At 42.7% G+C, this 25,821-nt stretch overlaps 2 protein-coding genes across 2 annotated transcripts; one reads left to right on the forward strand and one right to left on the reverse strand.

The window, feature by feature from the left end:
* Positions 1-1,379: 1,379 nt before the first annotated feature.
* Positions 1,380-2,564, reverse strand: LOC115263936 (inversin-B-like). The gene has a single exon (XM_029867240.2). The coding sequence runs from the start codon at positions 2,562-2,564 to the stop codon at positions 1,380-1,382; it is 1,185 nt and encodes a 394-aa protein (XP_029723100.2).
* A 21,048-nt stretch (positions 2,565-23,612) lies between these two features.
* Positions 23,613-25,055, forward strand: LOC109428996 (uncharacterized). Its single transcript, XM_062854808.1, has 2 exons — positions 23,613-24,000; positions 24,338-25,055. Exons 1-2 carry the CDS (start codon positions 23,650-23,652, stop codon positions 24,905-24,907), a joined length of 921 nt encoding a protein of 306 aa, XP_062710792.1. The 5' UTR covers positions 23,613-23,649; the 3' UTR covers positions 24,908-25,055.
* The last annotated feature ends 766 nt before the right edge of the window (positions 25,056-25,821 follow it).

Raw genomic sequence — 25,821 nt, forward strand, 5'->3', positions numbered from 1 at the left:
GGATTTGGATTGGATTTGGATTGGATTTGGATTGGATTTGGATTGGATTTGGATTGGATTTGGATTGGATTTGGATTGGATTTGGATTGGATTTGGATTGGATTTGGATTGGATTTGGATTGGATTTGGATTGGATTTGGATTGGATTTGGATTGGATTTGGATTGGATTTGGATTGGATTTGGATTGGATTTGGATTGGATTTGGATTGGATTTGGATTGGATTTGGATTGGATTTGGATTGGATTTGGATTGGATTTGGATTGGATTTGGATTGGATTTGGATTGGATTTGGATTGGATTTGGATTGGATTTGGATTGGATTTGGATTGGATTTGGATTGGATTTGGATTGGATTTGGATTGGATTTGGATTGGATTTGGATTGGATTTGGATTGGATTTGGATTGGATTTGGATTGGATTTTGATTGGATTTGGATTGGATTTGGATTGGATTTGGATTGGATTTTGATTGGATTTGGATTGGATTTGGATTGGATTTGGATTGGATTTGGATTGGATTTGGATTGGATTTGGATTGGATTTGGATTGGATTTGGATTGGATTTGGATTGGATTTGGATTGGATTTGGATTGGATTTGGATTGAATTTGGATTGGATTTGGATTGGATTTGGATTGGATTTGGATTGGATTTGGATTGGATTTGGATTGGATTTGGATTGGATTTGGATTGGATTTGGATTGGATTTGGATTGGATTTGGATTGGATTTGGATTGGATTTGGATTGGATTTGGATTGGATTTGGATTGGATTTGGATTGGATTTGGATTGGATTTGGATTGGATTTGGATTGGATTTGGATTGGATTTGGATTGGATTTGGATTGGATTTGGATTGTATTTGGATTGGATTTGGATTGGATTTGGATTGGATTTGGATTGGATTTGGATTGGATTTGGATTGGATTTGGATTGGATTTGGATTGGATTTGGATTGGATAGGACATCGTAACTAGTGGTGTCTGGCAGTACTATAAAGCTATTTCTCCTAAAATACACGAAATCCCCTAAACTGCGCTCCTATTTATACCCTGAGACAGCCTCAACCCCTCTAAAACTTAACTTAAAACCTCCAGAACCCCCTGAAACCAACGAAAACCCACTTATAAATTCTCTGAAAGCCCTGAAACCCGTTAGAAAATATCTGAAACCTTCCTGAAATCCCCTTTGATACCGCCAGGATTATCTCTGAAACCCTTCTGAAGCATCCCTGAAACCCTCCTTAAACACTCTCTGAAGCTCTCCTGAAATATTCCTGAAGCCTTCCTTAAACCTCCTAGAAATCCAAAAATCCCAAGCAAAGCATGGTAAATTCTTCAGTCAAGAGAGAAGTTGCGTGTCTGTGATTAATCATAGCTTTATTCGCAGCTCAACAACAAATTGATCATGGTTTCGTCTGTCCCGTTCAACGCGTAATCCAGCGGAGTCATTCCTTTTAAGTCAATTGCGTCCCTTTCGATACTGATCTTTTCTTTGCTTTGCCGATTATACCACGCCTGGCAAGTCATGAGAAACTGGACCGATTCCTTGAAGTTCATCTGCACTGCCACATGTAGCGCGTTGTACCCGAGTTCCGGCATAGTTCTAGTTAGCATTCGTCGCAGAACTTCCAAGCTCGACGTCGACAGTTCCGAGTGAAAATCGGCGTCCAACTCGTATTCTACCAAGGCTGTGAGCAGCTCGATTTTATTGGAAAATACCGCATAATGAAGCATTGGCATTTTGTTGTCTGATATTTTGTCCAGTAATCCACGGATTCCGTTGATCCGAGCGTAGAAGAGCACGACCTTCAACCAATGAACGTTCCCGTTTCCGATGGCAATTTCAACAGGGGATTTTCCTTCGTAGTCTACTGCTGCAATGGATACGTCGTATTCCAGCAGCGTCATGATCGTTTCATCTTCTTTGCTTTTGGTTGAGATATGCAAGAGAGTCTGTCCACGGCTGCCTATTAGATCGATCAGAGTGGGGTCGTATTCTAGGAAAATCCGAAGTATTTTAGGAAAGCCGCGGCCGGCTGCATAACAGGCCGGATGGTATCCGATTTGATCCAGAACACGAACGTTGACATTGTGCTTGAGGAGGAACTGCACAGCTGCGAATTTGCCGAGCATGGCCGCATAGTGAATCGGTCGACATCCTTGTCCATTCGGAACCTCCAGAGCGGAGGTACCATCTCGTGACTTGAGGTCATGTTCAACGCAGTGATTCAGGTATAACATGCTCGTGTTATCATCGTTGTCTACCAATGCAATGTGTAAAGGAGTTACCATGAAAGTATTCATTGCAATGGGATTCGCGCCATTTTCTAGCAGGAGCGCGATCGTTTGAGGGCTATCTTTTCGAATAGCCATCATGTGAAGAAGAGTTTCGCCATTCTTATCTCCTGCGTTTACGAGAGTTTTCAGCGGTTGAAGGGGTTCGGTTGAAGTCAATCGCACAATGTAGAAACTGTCACTACTGACCACAAAACAACGCAGCAGATTTGAATCGATCTCTTGGACGGTTCCAAAAATCATGTCATTTGAATCTTTGATTAACATTACGATCATTTCTTGTATTGCTTTCCAACTATTTTGGCTTTCTGTCCTACGTAGTTCAACATCATCTGTGTCCCTGGCAGTTGCTAAGTAACAATCAACACGTACTTCTCTTGAATACTGGCAATGTACGGGAAATATTCGTCGTCCATTAGTAGCATAATCCTTCAAACGGGTCAGCAACTTTTTGCAGTCACAAAGCATTCCAGATTCCTGAATTGGTTCTCGACTTCCATACGAATGGTTCATCCCATTCATCTTATAAAGTTCAATATCATCGATGAACCATCCATCCATTTTCCTCAGCATTCTACTTTTATCCAGCAACACCCGAAGAAGCTCCCAGTTGTCTACTTCGATTGCCTGCATGACTGCGGTAATTGAGTTGCTCTCTCTTTCTTCGAGATAGCCAATAGCTGTTAAACGACTCAACACCTCACCTACTTGCCCCAAAACTCCATCGTATCGTTTCCACTCATTTACCGTTGCATCAAGTTCTTGGAAAATATAGTCAACAAACTTCAAATTTCCGCATCTAACTGCAGTCTCAATAACGCGATTGCTGTCCAGTACCGCGAATCCCATCTTCCGTAGAAATGACACCATTTTGGGTGACTTTTTCCGTATGGCGATTGCCATGGGGTGCTCCCTGGAACGATACACCTCTCGATCGACGTTCGTCATCAGCCGCAATATTCGACGGCTGTTGGCCTTGACCGCTAGTTGAAAAGCCGTGAACGGATTCTGCCAATTCAAAGATGCACCACGATTCAGCAGCAGTTTGACGATGGGCCAATTTCGTCGATGGATGGCATGGTGCAAAGCGGAATTTCCGCCTTCCGCGGATACGTCCGAGAAGAAATCCGTGTCCGGTAGATTGAGCAGGGTTTCGATGATTCGGGAGTGGTTGAAGAACGCAGCATGGGAGAGCGCTGACGAAAGGTGTTGGTTTCTCAGCTCGGTGAGAGATTTGGGGTACAGATGATGAATGATGAACTTCAAAGCGGCAAGGTTGTTTGCTCGAACAGCTATTATGATGTAGGATTCTTCAGGGGATGATCTACCGCGAAGCTCGCTAAAAAGTTGAGGTAGTAGGTCGTTCAAGTGGTTGATGATGGCAAGTTCTCTATTGGCGGAAGATATTGTAGGATTTCTTGTCAAAATGAGTTTGGAGACTTGCAAAAATCCAAGGTGTAAGGCTATGTCCAAAGCTGTTGAACCGTTGGCATCAACGATATTGACGTTAATGTCTGTCATCGATTTGAACACTTGATGAACTGCTTTGTCGTTGCCAGCAAGGGCGAATCTATGCAGGAGAGATCTACCTTGCTGATCTCGTTCATTGATAGATTGAAAATCTCTGAAAAGGTTGTCGTTGACATCATCCTTATAAAAGAAATTATCAGAGAGTGTAGATATATTTGAAGCCTGTTGTAGTAGTGATGGCTTGTGATTGGTGCTCCTGCTTTTCAATAATATCTCTAATTCTTCGTTGAGACAAGTTTTATTGATCAGCGTTTGCCAATCAGCTTCAAATGTCAAGGGTTCAAAAGAGTCAACAACTGTGCAAAACTTTCCACGCAGTTCTGCATCCTGATCTAAGCACTGTTGAACCAACGTACTATTCATTGATCGAATGCCTTTGCCCAATTCAGTTTGAATTGTCACCCATTTGAATACTTGCTCGGGTTGTGGAAGATTCAAAAGTTTGTCTTCTTTGTTCCTCAATCGCTCAAATAGCTCTACAGGATTATTCAGCATTACCAGAGCATTAATCAACACCTTCGATCGGTCACTCTCCGTAAGAACATTATACGATAAAGAGTCATGAGCGAGGTAATTTCGGTAATTTCGTCCACTAATCATCGGCAGTCGATGTTTCAACAGATCAAAATTGTCGCCAAAATATCCGACGGATATGAGCATTTCACAAAGTTCCAGTTGACAATACTCCAACGCAAATAGGGTTTGATTCGAAACACGGCTGGCCTTGGCAGCCATATCCTCTACCGACAATACATCTTGGTTATACAGAAGCTTTCGCATATCGGCCAGTTTGCTGTCGTAAATCCGCTGAAGCAACTTTTCATCCCGTAGTCTCATTTGTTTCAGCAGATCTTCATCCAGGGAAAGCTTCCTGGTTTTGAACATTTGTTTGATGGCCTTGTACTTGTTGTCCAGGAAAAATATATTCTCGTAATACTTCAGCAAATTCTTGTGAAAGGAGTTAACCAGCTCTTCCGGTACACTAACTTGTCCCAAGTCCTCCAAAATCTGTACTGAACTGTTTAGGTATTCTTCTTTTTCAATTTTTTCTCCCATCGATTTGATGCTTCCTAGAATTCCTCCCATTACCGATGGGTTGTGCACATTAGTTTTGTCGATTGCCACTCCCGAAAATAACAAAGTATCGTGCTCCGGTTGCCAATTTTGCTTGATTGCTTCATAGATTTCATTTTGACCGTAGCTCACCAAGTTCCACTGAATCATTGCATGAACTGTTGAGATATCGGCCCTTCCGTAGCACGCCAGTTCCATGTCTTCGAAGTCAATGTTCCACTCACTAATGAGATAGCAGTTCAATTTCCGCAAAATAATTGACTGTTTCTCTATTCCACACATTAGCCGCTGGAGATTGTCTTGTTTGTCAGCCGTTGAAACCGAAATGCTGGATAAGGCCTCACTCATCGTTCGGAAAGAATCTTCCAACCGTTCGAAATGTTTCGTCTGAGATTTCTTGATCCAAGTGAGATCACCGACGTATTGAAGAAGTGACCTGAGCTGCTTGTTAGTTCTGCATCGACGCATTGATCCGAGCAGTGATCGACTTGCTTCCAGAGTAGACAACACAAAGAGCAACGAGAAGATCATATTGACGTGCCCAATATGGTGGGTTATGATGATGAAGCTAGTATCCGGTTGCTCGTAGAGTAATTTCTTCAACAAGGAGTATTTATGGGAGAAAAACTCTCGAAAGTACTTATTGGATTCCGGAAAAGCGGAAGTAAGCATTCGTTCCAAAGTATTTGCGACCTTTTTCGGTACGTTTGGTGAGTTCTTGGTGTTCTTGATTGCTTCTCCAATCACTTGGATTACCCGTTTCATACCCGCAGCAACAGCGGGATCCGAGAAAGTGTCGATTTTTTTCGTTGGCAGCGAATCTATGTGGTAAATGCATTTATCGATTGAATACAGCTGTTTGGCTTGAAAATACGTGCGCCTCAGTCGTCTCAGGAAAGACCGATCTCTACGATTGAAGTTTGATGACACTCCAAAGTTTTCGGAAGAAATTATTCCATTAACGATGACTTCGTGTTCAAGTTTTCTCTTGAGCCCGTTAACGATTTTGTTGATCACGTTCTCCTCCAGGTTTTCAGTTGGATGTTTATTCGCCCAATGATTCATCACTTGCTCTTTAGACGGATGTTTATTGCTACCGAAACTTTCTACGAATGTCCTTAACTTCTCTGCCAACGAGTTCAAGTACGATTCTACTCGGTTGAGGTGTTTACATATAACTTCCAAATACTGCATTATCTTTAGTTTATTGATTATAAATTTGAACATTTTAAATCGATCTTCCCATCTACAAACCGATACAAATACTGCTAGGCAAAACACGATCTCCATCATTGGCAAGTGCTTCAAGAACCGCTTATCTTTAACAAAATACAAGTGGTTATGAATCGTTCCAATCCGGTGAATAAATTCATTGTCGATCGTCGCATAATCTCCATCACCATATCTCTCCTTCAGAGCCTTCCAGTAAGTTGCAACTATCCCGAAGTGCATTCGCCATTCGTCTGCGTTATTTCCACTCGCCAAACCTCCACTCAGCTCCCGAAACGCATACTCCGCCAACCGATACCGAAGAAACGCCTCCAGCTCACGATCAACATTCACTCTCTTCGCGCTCAGCTCGATCAACCCCCACGCCACCTTCTCGTACACCTCCCCATCCGCAAACTTCCCCACTGCCAAAAACAATCGAAACACTCTCAACGAGCCGCGCCGAATCATCACGTAAAACACCCGATCAACCGACGACGACGAACGCTTCAACTCCGCTTCGATCATCCGACCGGCCAATTCGCGATCCCCCAGCACACTTAGGGCACGTTCACACGGCGTTAGGTCATCGTTGTCGCGTCGATCACAATCAGCACCGGCTTCAATCAAAGCCAGCACTACACGAACCTTATCGGTGGCATCCGGAAGGGACAGTGCTGCGTGTAGATCGGAAATCTGGTCACTCTCGCCGTCCACCAAATGCATTCGCTCGATACGGGAGCTTAGTGCGACCTGCTCCATTGTCGCTCACTTTTGCACTGCAATCAAATGCGACGCAGTTTTTGGAGACGATCTCCCAACGCAGCAGGTTGTAGGATGTCGAGAGAAATCTCGAGAGAAGCGAGAACTACTGGTTTTCTAGTGCCTTTTCGAGAGGAATGATCAGTTGAGGATGAGTCATGCTTTGTTTATATCTACACCTGCAATGGTCTGCTGAATTTGTTCACCTCTAACTGGATTGATTCCAATTTTATGGGATTCCCACCAAAGGGAAATGTCACACATTTCAATCAAAAAAGAATGAACATTTATTCCTTTTTGGAAAGTGCTTGGCAAAACCCCGTCTGCTCTGAGATTCAAACAGACTGTTACATTTTCTAGAATAAGATCCTGACAGAATTCCTAAATTAGTTTATGTATGCAAATCAGACTGGGTCAACAAGGTAATATTTTTAAACAACTGTGCGTAATTTGGGTTCGATTGGTTGCGTCCTTCAAGTACAGCCCAAGACCAGCAAAATGATGCAGCAAATGGAGGAGAACGTGCCTCTGAAGCCGACCTAATGAAATTTGATTGTTGAAACAAACCCAACGCGCCTCAGGCAATCCACAACTGCGAGCCCCAAAAGAAACTAAAAGTAGAGGGCATTCAATTATTGAACGCATCGGCAAATTTGCTGGCTGTATGGCTAAAAACAACGATCGTCCCCAGAGTGGTGCTTTTCCAGGAGAAAATCTGAAAATCCTTCAGGAATTGCTTAAAAGATATCAACAGGAATTTGTTCAGAGATTCATCCAGGAATTTCTCTGGGAATTCCATTTCTCCTGGAATTCCTTGAGGGATACCTCCAGAACTACTTCTGGCAATCAAGGATTTCTGGAATTGCTTTTGAGATTTCTCCAGAAACTCCTTCAAAGATTTCTGCAGGAGTTTTTTCAGGTACTCCTTCAGGAACTCCTTCTGAAATTATTCCAGAAATTTGTTTAGAGATTGCTCCAAGAATACCATCAGAGGATCCTACTGATTTTTATTGTGGGATTTCTCCAGTAGTTCTTTGAGGGATTTCTCCAGGAACTACTTCAGGTTTTTTTTCAAAGATTCATCCAGGGGCTTCGGACGTTTCTCCAAGAATTTCTCCTTGAAGTCTTTCGGGAATTTCTTGAGAAATCCTCCAGGGGTTTCTTTTGGAGTTCATTCAAGGATTCCTTTAGACGATGCTTCAGGGATGCCTCCATGAACACCTTCAAGGATTTTCCTTGATAATCACTGACAAATTTCTCCTGGAATTGCTACATCCTTGTAAGTCCTACAAGGGCTCCTTCAGCAATTCCTTCAAGGGTTCATCCAGAAGCGCGTATAGGGATTCCTATTGGAACTCTTTCAGGGATTACTCTAGGAATTCTTTGAGAAACTTCTCTAGGCATTTTTTTCAGTGAATTTTCCAGGACTCCTTCTCCAAATTTTTCAGATTTTTTTGTTTTACTAATAGATTCAGAAGCGCCTTCAGGGATTCAAATGGATAATCCGTCAGTGGTTTCTGCTGGAGTTTATTCAAGGATTCTTCAAGGTTTCTACGGAAACCCTCCAGGGATTTTTCTGGAGTTCTTTGATAAAATGCTATGTGTATTGGAATTGCTGGAGAGATTTTTGCTGTAATTACTTTAAAAGTTTCTCCAGGAACTTCTTCATGAATTCCTTCCGGAACTTTTTTAGAAATCTATCCAGGTACTGCTTAAGGGGTTCCTTGTGAAGTTCATTCACCTGAAATTCCTTTTACTCTCTAGGACTTCCATCAGAAATTCTTCTACGAGTTACCCCAGATTTATCATTAAAATACCCAGATTAATCCACCTAGTGGTGGTAGTGCCTTTCTCGTCGAATATTATGATCTTTTCATCGACTGTTCCTGAAAGCAATTTTTCCCCCCAAAACTATCATCGATTTGGGAAACTTATTGAAGGCAATTATTCTTGACAAATTCCGAGCTCATTCAGATTTTGATCTCTTATATTGCACCGGTTTTGTCACTTTCGTCACTTTCCGGCGAACCACCCAACGCTGGTTCTATAACACTAGCGGTAGTCACTATTGTGGTCTGAGGCTATTTTCTTGCGAACCATTCATCATGTAATCAAAAACGTCGTGGTTTGATGTGTCGCGTGGGTTTGGTTCATTTTTACATTTTTCACTTTCGATGGGAAACCCGGGACTGGATCCGGAGCACTACCGGTTGTCTCAAATGCGGTCTGAGATTTATTTTCTTTTCATTTGGCTATCGAAAAAGCAGCTATTTGATATGCCGCATGCATGGGTTTGGCCAATTCCGGTGGAACACCCAGAGCAGGTTCCCAAACACTACTGGTTTTCCAAAATATGGCCTGAGATAGTTTTCTTACTAACCGTTCATTAGCTTTTCCAAAAAGCTACTATTTGATATGTCGCATGCCTGGGTTTGGTATATTTTAACATTTGATCAATTCCGGTGGAACATCCGGAACCGGTTCAGATATAATCTGAGACTATTTTCCTTTTTACCGTTCATCAGGTTATCGAAAAAACCGCGATTTGATGTGTCGCATGCATAACTTAGGGTCACTGTTACATTTGGCCACTTCCTGCGGGACACCTGGAACCGGTTCTGGAACACTACCGGTTCAGATATGGTCTGAGACTATTTTCCAAATTACCGTTCATCAGGTTATCGGAAAAGCCGCGAATTGATGTGTCACGTGTATAGGTTTGGTTCACTTTTATATTTGGCCACTTCCGGTGGGACACCCGGAACCGGTTCCGGAGCAGTACCGGTTCAGATATGGTCTGAGACTATTTTCCAAATTACCGTTCATCAGGTTATAGGAAAAGCCGCGATTTGATGTGTCGCATTCATGGGTTTGGTTCATTTTTATATTTGCGGGACACCCGGAACCGGTTCCACAAGCGGTTCAGATATGGTCGGAGACTATTTTCCCGCTTTCCGTTCATCAGGATATCGAAAAATATTTGACACCCGGAACCGGTTCCGGAGCAGTACCAGTTCAGATATGGTCTGCGAATATTTTCCTGCTTACTGTTCATCAGGTTATTGAAAATGCCGTGGTTTGGTGTGTCGCATACATGGAATTGTTGCATTTTCATATCTGACCCCTTCCTGGGGTACTGATCCGAAACACTTAAATGGCCATAACTCCGGAATGGCTGGACCTAGGGCTGGACCGATCCGAACCATTTTCAATAGGAAACAATGGGACCAGATTCCTCGTCGAATGAACTATCGGTCATTAAAATCGGTTGAGATTAACTGCCAAAAAATTACGTGAGTTTGTTTGTACACATACACACATACTTACATACACACACACATACACACAGACATTACCTCAATTCGATGAGCTGAGTTGATTGGTATATGTGACTCGACTCTCTGGGCCTTCAATGAAAAAGTCATTTTTGGAGTGAACATATAGCCTTTCCAGTACACTTAGTGTTCGAGAAAGGCAAAAATTGTCTAGAACCATGTAACAAATGACGGTAAAGCAAGTCTAGAATACGTCGAAAAACTTTGCCGAAGACCAGAGAGTGATTCAACGCTTATGAAAAAAACTTATTCGCTTGAAAATTCTAGCCAAAAAGTGAGATTTTACTTTACCATCAGACGAATTGTACGTTACACCAAAACCTCCATTTAGGTAATGGGTCGGGACTGCCTAAATAGAATTTTTACCTAAATGGATTCATTACCTAAATGGATTCAGTTCATTACCTAAATGGAGTACAAGGTTGCAAAGAAGTTTAACTAGGGAGAGTAACTCGAATAGGAGATTTAAAGATGGTCATGCGGAGTTTCAGAGAACTTTCAAGGGAGTTTCTGTAGGGGAGGGGCTTCAGGGGCGTTTTCGGGGGTTTTGAAGGGTCTCAGGTGAGAATTGTCATGCAAATGACTAGCTGGGCGCGGAACACAAAAAAACCCTGAAAAATTCCGCCAGACTGAAAAATTGTTAAATGTCGGGTCAATGTCGGGTAAATTTTTATCGTATGTTGGGCCACTGTTGGACCAACATCGAACAACTGTTGGGTCTATGTTGGGTTTGGAGGCCAAAATAAAAACAGGTGAATGATAGGTTAATGTCGGGTATGACGTCATCAATCATAAGTACTCCAACTGTTCTGAACACAACCAAATTCTATTTAGGTAACGTTACCTAAATGGAGGGACCTAAATAGATTTTACCTAAATGGATCCTACCTAAATGGAGGTTTGAGTGTATAACTTTTGCCACAAATGTCGGATCGCTCTGCGGTCTTCGACAGTGTTTCAGCAATGGAAACTTCAATCTATCCCAGCAACCACTGCGGTAGCTAGAGCTACACGAGTACTGGACAAGCACGAGTGTCTGTGGAATCTTCCGGTGGTAAGCTACGAAAACAAGGTACCACGTTTTCTATTTGGCGTAGACAACGCCAATGTACTGGTAACGCCCAAAAAAGAGCATGGGAGAAAACTACCATCCACATATTCCCAGGAAAATCGTGAAGGAATTCTCAACGAACTCATGGAAGAATATCCCAGAAACTCCAGGAATTGTTTGAAGGAATTTCCGGAGAAATGATTTTAGGAATTGTCTGGGAAATCAAGGAGAGTTTCTTGGAGATATCGTCGAGAAATTCTCGTGGAACTCCTAGAAGTATGCATAGGTGAGGTTTTTGTGAAATTTATGGGAAACTTCTGAAGGAATTTCTGCGACAATGCTGGAGAAGTTCTAGAACTACTGGAGGTATTCTTAGGAACTGCTAAAGAAGTTTCCGGGGAGCCCATGGAAGAATCACGGAAAACTGAATTTCCGGGGAACTCTCGGGAAAATTTCCCAATAACTCCTCAAGAAATTGCTGGTGAGATCCTAGAAAAAAATCGCGTGAAAATCGAGACATTCTTATCATTTTTTTAGGAGTTTCTTGGGACATTCTGGATCTAGGAAGAGTACTCTGGTGTGCTCTGGAGTATTTTTCATGGACACAATGGACGTATTTCCGGGGAACTAGTAAAATTTGCAGGAATATCTTGGAAAGATTTTGAGGAACTCCCGCGCAGTCCTGGAAGTGAAACCTAATGGAAACCCATGAAAGGCATTCACGGGAAACTTGTGGATGCACTTTCAGGGATCTGAAAAGTGGATTTTCCGGAGAACTCCTTGAGGAATTCCTGAGAAAATCCTGTATTAGCTGAGGAAATCCTCGAGGCCTGGACTGCCATGTGCAGCATAGCTGTCCCATAATGATAGGGGTTTCCCTTAGAACATGGGACAACCATGCTGCAAGCGGCAGTGGAGGAATTCCCATGAAAAAAGTTGGAAAAATATCCGAGGAAATCTTGGGGGAATTCTTGGAATTATTTTGGAACAATTTCCAGGGAAATTCTGCAAAGGTTCTGGTGAAAACAAGGAAGAATTGCCAGGGAAACCCTGAAGAAATTCCTGCGAAAATGCATATATATTTCTGAGCTGCAGTCTGGTAAGAAATGTTATTGCGGAAAGCGTCTGGAGAAATTTCCGGGGAGCTCCTGGAAAAATTGCAAGGCGTCTTAGTCAAATTGACCAAAAGTGTGGCCTGACTGCATACTTGTTGCATGTTGCTGTGCATGGTTCTTAAAGTCTGCTGCAAAGTGATCGTTAATCGGATACAGGAGAGGATTGACTCAATTATATGACGGTAGCAAGCAAGATTCCATGTCGGACGATCCACTGTGGACCATATTGTCACGCCTCCCATCATCTTGGAGCAAATTAATGAATTTCAAGAATATCTCTATCTGGTGTTCATTGATTACTAAAACGTTTTCGACCGTCTCAATCACGAAAACATGTGGGAAGCCCTCAGGCGCAAGGGTGTCCCTGAGAAAATCATCGGCCTCATTGAAGCACAGTACAAGGCATTCTCGTGCAGAGTACTGCACAACGGTGTCTTGTCCGATCTCATTTGGGCTGGAGTGAGGCAAGGATGTATACTATTACCGCTACTGTTCTTCATCGTAATCGACGAGATCCTGGTAGATGCGATTGATCGTAAACCAAATTGTGGGTTGCTGTGACAGCCCATTTACATGGAGCACCTAAATGACTGCGAACTGGCTGATGACGTTGCTCTCCTAGCTCAATGGCGCTCTGATATGCAGAGTAAGCTCGATGATCTTGCCAATCGCTCTTCGGCGGCAGGTCTTACCATCAACGTCAACAAGACCTGGTCGTTGGATGTAAAAACGGTCTATCCTTTTATCTTTGCAGTAGCTGGGAAAACAGTAGAGAATGTTGAAACCTTCCAATTTCTTGGTAGCCAAATAGCGGCCGATGGCGGCACCAAGATCGACATAGGTGCACGGATCCTCTGAAACGTTCATGAGATCCCCTGTTATCTCTTTGAAGTTTCTTGAGATCCCTTGAAACACTCTGAGATTTCCTAGAGCTCCTCTTTTAAACCTCCTGACGTCACCTTAAACGCTTCTGAGACCCTCTGAAACACCCCTAAGAGGCCCTGGAGTCCTCTTATATCCTCTAGAATCCTCTCTGAGACACTATTACTACCTCTTGAGACTCCCTAAATTGTCTATTTATTCCTCTCTCTCTTATAACTTTCGGAGACCTGCTTTTGTTCTTCCCTATAATGCTCTTAGGCAGCCGTTGTCAAAATTTGCGTCAATATTATAGGTAGGTATCTTTATTAGAGAGATTTTCAGCCCGAGGCTGGTTCATCTCTTATCAATATTATATTTACCTATGCACAATAGTGGTACTGAAGCTCTCCCTCTTTTTGTGCAGAACCAAAACGAGGCATAAATTGGATCTGCATCAAAAATAATCTGCGTAAAAAATGTTTTACCGCACATAGTTGGTTGCGACGGATTTTTTAGTATTTCGATTGATTCATATTTCATTCATTTATTTAGTTGACATCAAATTCATGATAATACTGAATCAACATAATACTCGATTTGCAGCTGCAGCTCTCCAACGTCGGTCACGCCCAAAACTCGCCAGATCACGCTCCACCTGGTCCGCCCATCGTGCTCTCTGCGCTCCACGCCTGCTTGTGCCAACCGGATCAGTTGCATACACCAGCTTTGCAGGGTTGTTGTCCGACATTCTTGCAACATGCCCTGCCCACCGTATCCTTCCGGCTTTGGCCACCTTCTGGATGCTGGGTTCGCCCTAAAGTGCAGCGAGCTCGTGGTTCATCCTTCTCCGCCACACACCGTTCTCCTGCACGCCGCCGAAGATCGTCCTCAGCACCCGTCGCTCGAAAACTCCGAGTGCTTGCAGGTCCTCCTCGAGCATCGTCCATGTCTCGTGTCCGTAGAGAACTTATTCTTATTGGCGTCTTGTACATGGTACATTTGGTGCGGGGGTGAATCTTTTTTGACCGAAGTTTCTTCTGGAGCCCATAATAGGCACGACTTCCACTGATGATGCGCCTTCGTATTTCACGGCTCACGTTATTGTCAGCCGTTAGCAAGGAACCGAGGTAGACGAATTCTTCTACCACCTCGAAAGTATCCCCGTCTATCGTAACATTGCTGCCAAGGCTTGTCCTGTCTCGCTCAGTCCCACCTACCAGCATGTACTTTGTCTTAGCCGCATTCACCACCAGTCCGACCTTTGCTGCTTCGCGTTTCAGGCGGGTGTACAGTTCTGCCACCGTTCCAAATGTTCTAGCAATAATATCCATGTCATCCGCAAAACAGACAAATTGGCCGGATTTCGAGAAGATCGTACCCGGCTGTTGAGCCCGGCTCGTCGCATAACACCTTCCAAGGCGATGTTGAATAGTAGGCAGGAAAGTCCATCACCTTCTCGTAGTCCCTGTCGAGATTCGAATGAACTGGATGGTTCACCAGAAATCCTTACGCAGTTTTGCACACCGCCCATCGTTGCTTTAATCAGTCTAGTCAGCTTCCCAGGAAAGCCGTTTTTGTCCATGATTCTCCATAGCTCTGCGCGGTCGATACTGTCGTATGCCGCTTTGAAGACGATGAACAAGTGATGCGTTGGGACCTGGTATTCACGGCATTTCTGGAGGATTTGCCGTACGGTGAAGATCTGGTCCGTTGTCGACCGGCCGTCGATAAAACCGGCTTGGTAACTTCCCACGAGCTCATTTACTTTAGGTGAAGGACGACGAAAGATGATCTGGAATAACACTTTGTAGGCGGCGTTCAAAATGGTGATCGCTCGAAAGTTCTCACACATTAACTTGTCGCCTTTCTTGTGGATGGGACAGATTATCCCTTCCTTCCACTCCTCCGGTAGCTGTTCGGTTTCCCAGATCTTGACTACTAACTGGTGCAGACAGGTGGCCAACTTTTCCGGGCCCATCTTGATGAGTTCTGCTGCGATACCGTCCTTACCAGCCGCTTTGTTGTTTTTGAGCTGGTGGCATCCTTAACTTCCCTCAGCGTGGGAGTTGGATCGTTCCCGTCCTCTGCTGCACCAACATAGTCATTTCTTCCGCTGCCTTGGTCCTCCGTGCCTACATTCTCTTCGCCATTCAGGTGCTCGTCGAAGTGCTGCTTCCACCTTTCGATCACCTCACGTTTGTCCGTTAGGAGGCTCCCGTCCTTATCCCTGCAGATTTCGGCTTGCGGCACGTAGCCTTTGCGGGATGCGTTGAGCTTCTGGTAGAGCTTACGTGTTTCTTGTGAACGGCACAGCAGTTCCATTTCCTCGCACTCCACTTCTTCCAGGCGGCGCTTTTTCTCCCGGAAGAGACGGGTCTGCTGCTTCCGCTTCTGTCTGTATCGCTCCACATTCTGTCGGGTTCCATGCTGCAGCATTACCGCCCGCGCTGCATCCTTATCCTCCAGAACCGCTCTGCACTCCTCGTCGAACCAATCGTTTCGTCGACTCCGTTCTACGTACCCGATAGTGCTCTCAGCTGCGTTGTTGATGGCTGCTTTGATTGTACTCCAGCAGTCCTCTAGAGGGGCCACATCGAGCACACCCTCGTCCGGCAACGCTGCCTCGAGATTCTGCGCGTATGCGGTGGCGACATTCGGTTGCTTCAGTCGCTCTAGATCGTACCGGGGCGGCCGCCGGTAATGTACGTTGTTAATAACGGAGAGTTTTGGGCGCAGTTTAACCATCACCAGGTAGTGATCGGAGTCGATATTAGCGCCACGATAGGTCCTGACGTCGATAATGTCGGAGAAGTGCCGTCCATCAATCAGAACGTGGTCGATTTGCGATTCCGTTTGTTGTGGTGATCTCCAGGTGTAACGATAAGGGAGGCTGTGCTGGAAGAAGGTGCTACGAATGGCCATGTTCTTGGAGGCGGCGAAATCGATGAGGCATAGGCCATTTTCGTTCGTCAGCTAGTGGGCGCTGAGCTTTCCAATCGTCGGTCTGAATTCCTCCTCCTGGCCTACCTGAGCGTTTAGATCCCCTATGATGATCTTGACGTCGTGGTTTGGGCAGCGGTCGTACTAGCGTTCGAGCTGCGCGTAAAATGCGTCCTTGTCATCATCAGTGCTTCCAGAGTGTGGGCTGTGCAAGTTTATTATGCTGAAGTTGAAGAATCGGTCCTTGATCCTCAACCTGCACATTCTTTCGTCGATCGGCCACTAACCGATCACGCGCCTCTGCATGTTGCCCATCACGATGAGAGCTGTTCCCAGCTCGCGTGTGTTGCCGCAGCTCTGGTAGATGGTATGATTACCTCTAAACGTTCGCACCATAGATCCTGTCCAACACACCTCCTGCAGCGCTACGATGCCGAACCCGCGGTCCTTCAGTATATCGGCGAGTATGCGGGTGCTCCCGATGAAGTTGAGAGATCTGCAGTTCCACGTACCGAGCTTCCAATTGCAAGTCTCTTTCCGTCGCTGTGGTCGCCGCCATTGGTATCGGTTCGCATTCTTCTCTTGTTGATTTTCCGGTGCTAGTCTTTTTTACGGCTGGCTCGCAGGGCCTGACACCAACCCACTAACCCAGGGAGCTGGGCTTACCTTCCCGGAAGCTACGGGTTCTGCATAGGCATTTCCTCCAACTAGGGTAAAAGGGTATAATGCGCCCCACCGGGGCAAAACGCCCCTCTTCATTTTCTAGCGATTCAAGCGCTTTTCGCATGCGCGATCGATTAGAAATCTCAAATATTGAAGAATTATTGCCACCAAGCTGGTCCGTTAGTGGATTGGTACAGAAAAGCAATAAAAATATCAAAAAGTCTGAAATCGAGGCTTTTGGCGTAATATTTTACCTCTTGTGAACTGCCTTCATTGTAAACAAAACTAGTTCTGTTCAACTGTGTTACTTTGCAACTTTTATGCAGTTAAACGCTTGTTGAAAGACCCTCCTAGGATAAGCATGCGGTGGAATTATCCCCTGGGACAGTTGTATCACGAGGCTGGACGTTTTTCTTTTGATAGGGCGTATTACCCCGTTTGTTTTGAAAAGGCAAATTTTGGAACGTTTTCGAAAAACGTTTCAAAGCTTCCGTAGCCAGCTCTGCAAAGGCAAAGTTCGCATGCAATACTTCACTAACATTAGTAACAACGATTTGCAGTGAACAATAGATGGAATAAGGCGCCAGTTTCAGATATAATGCCATTTCTGCTTAGGGGGGGCATATTATACCTGTTTACCCTACAGTGCTAAATAGCTAGGCTCGAGCGCCAGTCTTCGCCGGGGGTGGTGTTTTTAATGGGCGCCCAGGAGATAATATTTAACCTGAGCGTCCACCCCCGATTGAATTCCTCCTAAATTGTATGTAACCCAATCAACATCTACTCATCATGCCCAACTCGTTTCAATGTAAAATATTGGTCCGATTCAAATAAAGCAGTTTGTAAAAAAATGCGAACACATCAAACATTAATCGAATCACTCGTTTAATTCGAGTTCCATATTATTTTTTTCCTATTTTCCAACGCCTTTGATGCCCGTCGTACACGTTGTATACGTTAACGTACTTGAATTGATGAAACCGCCATCACTTGTGAGAGCTGAAATTTGACCGAAACCATCCGCCATGTGACAAGTGATTGATAAATATGCTGTTCCCAGTCGCCACCACCGACCGACCTATGATTGGTCACAGAGGAGCAATGAAAAGCAATTAAAAAGTTTAATAATTCATAATCGAATGGACACGGACTCTACGGTGCGGGTGGGACGATCGGCTCTCTCACGAGGGCGGATGGAATTTCAGTCACACGAGTCGCCGATTAACGAAGCAAAATGAGTTAATTTTTATTTCACATACCTAGGCTGTTCGCGTTATGGTGGTTGGACCCCCGTGTGGTGGTCCTGCTCTACCGTCCGTCAACACATTCAATGCTTTGACCTGTGCTCTGTGTGGCACAGGATGGCAGTTGTGTGATGATTTTAATTTTGGATACGACAAACGACACGGGGATGCTTTATCTAGTGGCGGCCTCACAACTGATTCCCTCCAGCCGGCCTCCATGGGTTTTCATGATTTTCGGCAGGTGTGGAAAATTGTGATGACTGCTGGTACAGAATAAAAAAAAATCATGCTGATCCTGATTTCCAACCTCGTAAATTGGCTTTTTAATCGAGTTGTTATTGATATAAATGAAATTGAAAAATAACTAATTATTTATGAAGTGGTCATCGTATTATACAGCAGGAGTACATTGTTTCCTGGCATTCCACTGAATTTATATTTTAATTTTTGTAGCCACGATCTACTTTGCTAATGGAATAAGCGATGTCAGTATGAAGATATCTGAACATCCATCCAATCATCAACGCTTCCTTATAGAAACTGGAATCCTGATATTGGCGGTGTCTAACTAGACATGCAACTGCTCTGTCACTGTTCTGTTTAACGGCGATTGTCTATTTGTGATTTATTTCATCTGTTCAATTCGTGAAAGTGTACTGTGAATATTGCGTAACTCACTGGAACAATCTGTTACCAGCCATCTTAGAAAACTACAGCAGAATCACTTGGCGTTATACGGGACCTCGTGATGTAGGCGACTGGCTCCACCAAAGCTTCACTCTTCAATGAGGCAGCATTACACTGACCACCTCGTCATGACGAAAATTTGATTTTTTTTGTTGGTTATTACCGCAAGCTGTATCTCAGTGCATGTTGCTTGCTGTCACACACTCCAAAAAATCTAAACGTCAAGGCTACGTGAAAAATCACGTAGACCAACTTAAAATGAACTTTTCAAAAACTTACCTGACAAATACATCAGTCATCGGAATATCGATCAAGCTTTCATTCCGATCATTCATTCCGTACTCTACTCGTGTTTCTTTGAAAACAATCTTTAAGAATTGCTAGCTGATTTGAACATTTTGGCCTATTCGCAGGGAATATTTGAGGTAAACTGATCAAAAGTGCAGTTATATTGTGCGTTAATTCGAATTTTAATATGTGCATAGAATGTGGAGTTGATTTTACCGATATTGACCTTTTTTCGGACCATTTCCACAACCATTTGAGCGTTGGCTCAAACACTTTAAAATTATTTTCGAACAAGAAACGTAAGTAAAAGATTATTTTCTCAATTTAAGAATAATATCCTATGCAAATTCGGATTCTTTTTGAATTTTTGCAGTAATCCAAAATTACCGATTTGGTGTCAGCTTTGCCGACGGGTTATCGATTGTGGCTCATTGATAAAGACACATTCACTCACCTACTCAGTTACCATCGCACCCGTTCTACATCTACAACCACTTTTTGGTGGTGGTTGAATCAGCATCTGGAGAACCAGTTCCCGTTACGATTTCACCAGTCCTTGCTGATGGTATTTCCAACTTTTCGGGAAACGTTCTTGCCCGTAGTGGAAGTACTTTTTTACCTGTTTTTAAGTTACTCAGCATGTTTACAAAAAGAATAGGTGATAACCCAACTAACATTTTTGCTGTATAAAAGCTTATGCTAGCTTCCATTCAAGAGCGTTTGCTCCATAAGCTGTTATGCAGCTACTTTTGTTAGTAGGGAAATCGTATTACAGAATTAGGAACGCACGACTGTAATTGCTAAAATAAAATTTGATTGTAGTATACTTAACATTTGCTATTTACAAAATAATGCATTTATCCAATTATATAGTGTAAACGCAATATTCTTTGCTTCTGCTCTAGTGCTAGCCCTTTCATACACAACGAAATAACGGAAGAAACTAAGAAGTGTGTTTTATAGCAGAAGCGAAGAATAATTCGTTTATCCTTTAGTAATTGATCTAAAATTATCCGGAGCATTCGAAAAACAAACAAACGTTAAAATCAGCGCTAAATGTGGTGGTATTCATCTTTATTGTATATAAAAAATACCGAATCTTCATTTCCGTTCTATTGAAACAGTTTGCGAAACCCACATAACAATCACGTAAATGCTGCGGGTATTCCAGTGGAAAGACAGAATTCATCGGTTCATGCATTCATTTCTCGTCACCTTCTTATTCACGTAGCTGCTAAGTGAAAAGTGCGATGGAAGAAGCTACGTATGTTTTCACGTAGCCTTGACGTTTGGATTTTTTCGGAGTTCAGATGCTTGCTAGGGGAATGACACACAAGGGGATGTCACTAATTTTCATTCACACCCCACATGTATTTACAATTTTTTTGTTTGTTTCAGGGCTGTTCGGGCTCGTTGGAAGTTGACCATCAATGTTAACTTCTTTTCCCGATCAGCCTATCATGTAACAGAAGGCCGGCTCCAGGGCTCTGCAGAGGTACGTGATCCTCCATCTGGGACATTTGTGTCATCGCCATACATAGGGTACGAGTGCCATCGTTAATCTCACGCTCCCATGTTCATCCTATTCGAAAACAAGCGATTACGGCACCGATTGATTCCGTTCTTTTTGGTTTCATGCGTGCTCACTTCTAACAAAAAATACAAAAATAAGAAACAAAACAAACAACGCTTCATTCCTTCGTTTTCAGTAGGATGAAAATGGGAGCCACATGCTTAATAAGGGAACCAATACCCTATAAGCCTATTTCATCATTTACCTGAGGGAGAATGGGACAAGGGATGGGAATTAGGAAAGGGAAAGGTGAAGAAATAGGAAGGGGTACCCTAGAAGAGGGATTGAACCCAAGCAAAAACTACGTTTGAGCGAGTACTCTATTGAATACGTATACAACTTGATGCTGGGTCATTAGGCCGAAGGTCATTAGGCCGAAGGCCATTAGGCCGAATGGTCATTAGGCCGAATGGTCATTAGGCCGAATGGTCATTAGGCCGAATGGTCATCAGGACGAATTGAAAGTTAGCCGTTGTTTTTACCTTTTCCAACAATTTTTGACAAAAACTAGTTTAACAATGGAACTAGAAAGAATAGCCTATGTTTTAAAGAAGGAAAAATTTATGAATTGAACATCAGCAGTTTCAGCGCCAAAAACTATTTCAGCAATGATACTAGAAAGAACAGCCTATATTTAAAAGAAGGAAAAATTCATGGGTAAAATATCAGTAGATTCAGCATCAATAAAGTATCTTCGTGCCTGTCACACGATACACACATGCAAAATGGTCATTTGCAGAGGAAGCTCTCAGTTAATAAGCTGAGAAGCAGGCTTTGTCTCAGTGGGGACGTAACGGCAAGAAGAAGACCCAATGACCATTCGGCCTGATGACCATTCGGCCTAATGACCATTCGGCCTAATGACCATTCGGCCTAATGACCATTCGGCCTAATGACCTTCGGCCGAATGGCCCCAGCAAACATTTTAGTCCATATTACTCAACTGCAAATCAGTTATGTATACTGTTATATGATTAAAATTGATCGTATAAAATGCATAGATTCTTTCTATGTGAACAAAAGTGGAGGCCATATATGTACAAATGGCTTATACCGTACTCCATATTATACAATTTAATCAGACTTTATGAAGACCATTCAACAATCTTCCTAATAAGCCATTGAAGATTGTATATGTTCAGTTATACTGCGTTATATATGATGTCTTACAACTATTATTTTAAAGTACATTGCATGCATGTTATAACACTAATTCTTTTATAAAAAAAAATATAACACCGAAAACCAAAGCCTAAACTGTTGCATTTCATATTTAATGTATGTTCGTTATGAAAACATCACGATTGCAGAATTTTTGTTGTAATAATGAATAATTTTATAATAATGAATAAGTTATAATTACCTTCAGCCTCGATCCCAAGGTCTCCGTATTTGCAGTCTAGCACGCATCCGCTCATCCATGTACACACCATCGATGAACGAATATTTTTCACTATAATGATCTTAACAATTTTTAACAACTAATTTCTGCTAAAACTGCACTGCAAACACTTTATGATGTGGTTTGACATGCAATACAACAATTCCTTTAATGACTTAGAGGCACGTAATATGCAACCTAGCATTGCGATTATTAACGACCATTTATATAATTCCAGAATGACAAACCAATATCAACAATTCATTGTTGCCAAGAATTCGAAATGGTAGCTAAGATGATTAAGATCAAATTTCATTGTCTTCACTGTTGTTTAAATACAAGCATCGGTATGAATCAGAGCATAAAACATAAAAACTTAAAATAAAGGGAAAATTGCTTTATTTTCAAACCAAAACATTGTTTTTGTGTTATTATTAATATTATTTATTTTAATAACTGGACAGTTTTGGCAACCCTGCATTTATCGTGTCGACGACGTAAATGTAAACAAACATAAGTGAAAAATCTGGCTGATTGTGCACAAGCAGAAGTAAGTTTTTAGTATTCATTTTCACTATATTTTTAATATAATCGAGACATTATACGTTCCAGATGTTCGGGGTAGCACAATTTATGGAAAACGGCAGACTGCAGGTGCTGGCAGTACCCATGAGTTGGATACGCAAAGGGCTTTTGATGTGGCTGAAAAGCTTGAGCAACGACAAAATTGACAAGATGCGGAAGGAAGGAACTGCGTTCAATGGCGCAACCAAAGGAATGCCGGTGCTAGTGACCAGAAAGTTTCGCAGTTTCCAAGCAGCGGAGAGTTCCGTAGAGGAGCTTTCGAAAAAGGATGTATCGGACTTCGAGGGCAAGAAGAAGCTTTTGAAATCCAACCAGAAGAAAAGGTCCGAGCAGAAACGGAACGATTACAATGAGCTCTGCACAGGTAAATCAAATTTAGAATCTCCTATCCCTGTTTCTATATCCATAAACTATTCATTTTCAGCGATCGCACGCAAAAAACGAGTGAACAGCACAGTAACACCACCCGCCGGTGCGTCAAAAGTTGTTCCTCAGTTAAATTTGCCTCCACCAGTGGAACAGTTCGAACCGAGGCGCGGCTCACCGGAACCAAGTAATCAGGATCAGGAGTCATCTGTACATGTAAGAGTACCGCACGGTGATTCATCACCAGTAGCATCATCGTCGAAAACTCCTCCACTGGAAGCACGGACACCACGTAGTACTGTGCTTGAACCATCCAAATTAGCGGGAATAATTGAAGCTCAGAGCAACATCGTTATGCTACCGTGCCTTGGATCCGTAACATCATTTGGTAATCAGGAAACAATTATGGAACGCGAGCAGGAATTGGTGGAATGGATGCCTGAAGAAATCCAAGTGAAGGATTTGGAAATCACAGGTACATTTTTCTTGACTACTTGCATAACAAACACCAGGCAAAGTTGAAAAGTTATAATAGTTTTTCATGTCCAAACACTTCCATTCGTCCCAAGTGTGCCTTTCTTTATTTCGAAATTGTTCATTTTTCCATTTACTTATAATTGCGCTTTTGTGTATTTCAGATGCTTACGGTGTTGGTCATGGCACTCCACAATTTGAAGCTCAGTCGAATATGGATTACACAGGCGTACAGGATGCTGGCGTGGAACAAACGGATACCATTACCGACTTGGATGCATTGATTAAAAAAAATATCGTTGATGCTGTCAATGAGATTGTGCCTATCGCCATTGAGAAGTACCTTGACGCAAACATCGATAGGGTTGTAGAACGTGCGGTTTCAGCAGCGGTGGATAAAAGTTTTGCGATGAATTTCGCTCGACTTACTGCAATGACTGGGGTTATAAAAAACACGGAAACGGAAGTTGACGTAAGAGCTGAGCAGCATGCACTAATCGACACTGAAAAGCAACTGGACGATTGGAACACAGACTTAGCACAGGATGCTGTTCGGAAGAAATATGTGAGTAAAATAATTTTGAAGTTTTCATTCGGGTGAATAGAAACGTATACACTAAGGGCCCGTTCACAAACTACGAAAATTCTTAGAGGGAGGAGGGGATCTGCTCATAATTTGTACTGTAAATTTCGAAAATTTTGTATCGACAAAAGTAAACGAGGGGGTGGGAGGGGCTTGTTAGAGGTGGGCAAAAATGAGTTAACGTAGTTAATGGACAGCGCTTAGTGGTATCATATCGCATTTCTACCATATTTCTCCGCCATCGGCATGGTGTTAGAACTGAGGATTGCAAAATGGAAGATAACTCATTTACGTAAAATCATGTACTTTTCCTTTTCAGATGGAATATTTTTCGAAAATCATCGTACCGAATTCGTACCTCGAGAAGGGAGATGACGCGTTCTACATAATCTCGGATTGCCTTTTCACGCGACGGTTCTGGAACCGTTTCACATGGACAGGGGTTAACAGAGGTGGCAAGTCTGAGCGTGGTTTTCGTGAATTTGGGAACGTCACGGAGCTTCTACTGAGCCTTGTTCAGATTGGAGATCCGATGTATACAAGACTGCTGCTTGAGAAGTTTTGCAAGACCCGTTTGTTCAGGCATGCCAAATCGCGAGCAACCAACAAGATGCTGCGGAAGTCATCCTGTCGTACCAAACGTAGTGGCAAGAAGAAGCAAACGGAGAAGGACGTAACTGATGGTGTTCCTGATACCGGCAGTGCAGCTACTATTCACTCTGATGATGAGGATATGGGAGAATTTGAGAACGCATCAAGCGGAGAAAAAACGAGATATCTGAAGATGAATCGATCGGTCAGGAATCGATTGTTAGCAGTAGTGATAGCTCGTGTTAAACATTTCGTTTATTTTTTGACTGAGATTGTTGAATTGATTTTTTTTATTTAGGCATTTCGTTACATAAGATAATTCTTTACATTTGATTGATCGTTTTGTTCTAACTTTTACTTCGTATTTGTCAAAGTATGCATAAGTGGAATGAAAACAATTTCATGTCTGCGTGTAAAAGGTACCATCATACATAATATTGCATCAGGCCTATAATCAGCAAGTTTTGAAGTGTTCTCTTTGGTTACCTTCGATTTGTACACGTGAAGGAAAGAAGATTTCATAGGCTCTGGAAATAAATCTTGTTTTTGTATCAGATGATGTCCTTGTATCATTGCTTCCCCGCATTGGTCTTTGATTAATGTCATTCCAACAATTTTCAAGTCTTTTGTGAGAAACCATTTGTTAACAAATTTGGTGGTCAAAATAAATTCCGAAAGCGTTATTTTACAATTTTTGTCGTCATTCAATACATTAATAACAATCGATCTGTTAGACGGAATTAGTTCACCACTTGGCTCTTTACCGTTACCTTCCACTTCTAATACACGATTAGCTACTTGAGTTAATGGATTTGGTCCAGCTTTTACTATTTTTTTTAGTGAATGTAGATAATTTTCAAACGGGTAAGCGGAAAGAGATATCAAATTACCAAATTTTTCGACCTCATCTGTAATGTGGCACAGATTATGCACATTGCTGGTAACAAATTCAGATCCATATAATTTTTTGAAACCATTCATGAAATCGAGGAACAACATTTTTGCGATTGGAAGAAAGTCTTTGTAAGCTTCTACTGAACAAATACGTACAGCACAGAATAATAACAAGAAATGATCGTAATACTTAGATGGCAAATAATCTTTGAGAAGAACCACTCCAGCGTAATTCAAAAAAAATCGGAACTCTAATCCTTTTCATAGAGACATGTGTTCTAAGGCGCTGTCCATAAACTACGTAGACTCATTTTGGGC

Source organism: Aedes albopictus, chromosome 2, assembly GCF_035046485.1.
Source record: "Aedes albopictus strain Foshan chromosome 2, AalbF5, whole genome shotgun sequence".
Taxonomy (NCBI): domain Eukaryota; kingdom Metazoa; phylum Arthropoda; class Insecta; order Diptera; family Culicidae; genus Aedes; species Aedes albopictus.

Coding starts and splice junctions, on each gene's coding strand:
- LOC115263936 (XM_029867240.2), bottom strand. CDS start 2,564: ATGTTAATCAAAGATTCAAATGACATGATTTTTGGAACCGTCCAAGAG.
- LOC109428996 (XM_062854808.1), top strand. CDS start 23,650: ATGGATTACACAGGCGTACAGGATGCTGGCGTGGAACAAACGGATACC. Junction 24,001..24,337: donor ATGCTGTTCGGAAGAAATAT/GTGAGTAAAATA, acceptor TTTCCTTTTCAG/ATGGAATATTTTTCGAAAAT.